We start from the raw sequence: 2,501 nt of genomic DNA on the forward strand, positions 1-2,501 counted from the left end.
ATAGCAAGTCAAATAGGAAACAATAAGAAATTGTATCACTTCAATGTTATATTAATATTCAATAAATGTTAAATGCTTACTGGAAACAATTCATTCTGCTTAAATGATTCATTAATTTCAGCAGTTTTATTTACAAGATATATCAAGATTTTGAACTTAATGTTGAACTATCAAAATTGAGTATTTCCAAGGTTTGGTTTATACTAATTATGTTGCAGCTTTCTGGAAAATCTTGGAGATTATTCAGATGAGTGTGCTTGCTCCAATATTATTGAGGGCAGAAATTAACACAGTACCAAAAAGATTTCTAATTAGCAGTTTTTTCACAGCTGCTTTTACCTCTTTGTTCCGTAAACTATAGATGATAGGATTCAACATGGGGGTTAATGCACCATATACTAAAGCTATAAATTTATCTATTTCCTGTGAATCTACAGCTGAGGGCTTCAGGTACATGGAGAGAGTTGTCCCATAGAATAAAACCACCACAGTCAGGTGGGCTGCACATGTTGAAAAGGCTTTGCTTCGACCATCCACTGAGCTGATTCTTAGGATGTTGGAGAGAATGAATGCATAAGATATACAAATGAGAAGCATTGTCATAGGAAGGATAAGTATGGTGATCACCAGCATCATTAATTCCACCACGGAGGTGTCCACACATACCAGTTTCAAGACAGCCAGAATTTCACAAGCAAAATGATTGATTGTGTTATGACCACACAGAGGGAGCCCCAGCACAGATACTGTTTCCACCAGGGCGGTGAGGCAGCCAGTCACCCAGGAGCCAGCTGCAATCCGCACACAGACACTCTTATTCATGATGATGGGGTACCTCAGGGGGTTGCAGATGGCCACATACCGGTCATATGCCATCATGGACAGGAGCACACACTCAGTGGAGCCCATGGCAAGAGAAAAGTACATCTGAGCAGCACACCCTAAGAATGAGATGGTGTTTTTCCCTGAAACAAAGTTTGCCAGCATTGGAATGAAAGCAGAAGAGGTGTACCAGATGTCTAAAAGGGAGAGGTTGCTGAGGAAAAAGTACATGGGTTTGTGTAGGTGGGAATTCAGGACAGTGATGGAGATCAGAATTACATTACCCAGCAGGGTGATCAGGTACATCAGCAAGCACAGCACAAATACAATGACCTCAACTTTGGGGTAGTGGGAAAATCCCAGGAAGAAAAAATATGTTACAGGTGTCGAATTTGCCTGGAACATTTTATTATGTCACATTCATTTGTGTATATGCATAGAAGAATTAACATCACATATTATATATAAAACATAGGATCATCTCCCTTCATATTTTCTGATATATTTTCTCTTCATATGAACTTGTGGTCTATGCTATAGATTTGTAATCTATATAGTTAAATCCTTCTCTAGCTTGGTGATAGTGTTAGTAATATATGTTTGAAGGAATTTATCATTAATTAGGAAAATTTCAAGCGTGAAGTCAACTGATAAATCTTCAAGCTGTTACTTTTGATTCAGTATTTTTTTTGGCAGTGTTGGGAAGGGAGGGGTTTATTTCATAAACATCATGAGAGGTTAAGGAAAGAATCCTATGCATTCTTTTTTTTTTTTTTTCTGAAACCACATTTTTAACTGATCTATGGGTAAGTCATCCATTTACCTGAACCATTGGAATGATTTTCTTCCCCTAGTTTGGTAACAGCCTTCTTAACTTAGGAGCTGTTCTGCTTTCCAAGCTCATCATTTCTTCTGTCACACCTAGAGCTCTGTCCAAAATAATCTGGGAGATTCAATGAGAAAAAAAAAAATTATAGATTTCTGCAGTCACAGATTAATTAACTGAAAGCCTTGGACTTTCAACACAGGTCTGCAGTTTCCATCTCAGAGCCAGGATAATGATGACAGATATTCACAGGGTGGTAGACATATATGGAAATTTCTTTTATAAAGCTGGAGTTGCCCTGGTGTTTGTGTTCCAGAACCATCCGCCAAAGAACCAGCTATTGGCACTGTAAGGCAATTTAAGTTTTTTGTTGTTTGTGAGAAGTTTCCAATTCATACAACAAATTAAAATTAGAAATCTATTTGTGCAGTATTAAAATTCTGAAACCCCAGGGATAATGTCCCATAGATCCAATTATAGTCAGTAGCTTGTCTGTTCTAATTGCAGTGTTATTCAAACAAGAAATGAACGTGTTCCTGTCTATACTCTCTTTGGGAAGGTGAACTTTGCTCTATTTCTGATTGTCTTGTAGAATCAATCAAGCTGGCTAATTTAAATAAAGTTAATGGGAATAAATATTGTTGGCGTTTTCTCCTTTAGACTGAAGTAGGATTTCATAATATGGATAATATGAAGTTACACTTGATGTGGAGTCCACCTAAGATGGAAGAAGGAATGCTTAAATAATTCTTCCATTGCTCATCATAGCTCAAAGATAAGATGGGATCTTTTATCCATTTAGAGTTTATCTTTGTGTATAGTGCAAGAGGATGGTCGAGTTTCATTCTTTTGT

The 2,501-nt window shown here is 37.1% G+C and overlaps 1 protein-coding gene across 1 annotated transcript; it reads right to left on the minus strand.

Moving 5' to 3' along the window:
* Window positions 1–243: 243 nt before the first annotated feature.
* Window positions 244–1,227, minus strand: LOC131812110 (olfactory receptor 13F1). The gene has a single exon (XM_059141222.1). It carries the CDS (start codon window positions 1,225–1,227, stop codon window positions 244–246), a length of 984 nt encoding a protein of 327 aa, XP_058997205.1.
* Window positions 1,228–2,501: the final 1,274 nt, after the last annotated feature.

This window comes from Mustela lutreola, chromosome 12 (genome assembly GCF_030435805.1).
Source record: "Mustela lutreola isolate mMusLut2 chromosome 12, mMusLut2.pri, whole genome shotgun sequence".
NCBI lineage: Eukaryota > Metazoa > Chordata > Mammalia > Carnivora > Mustelidae > Mustela > Mustela lutreola.

Bases quoted from the DNA above. Each gene is read 5' to 3' on its own strand.
- LOC131812110 (XM_059141222.1), bottom strand. From the start codon at position 1,227: ATGTTCCAGGCAAATTCGACACCTGTAACATATTTTTTCTTCCTGGGA.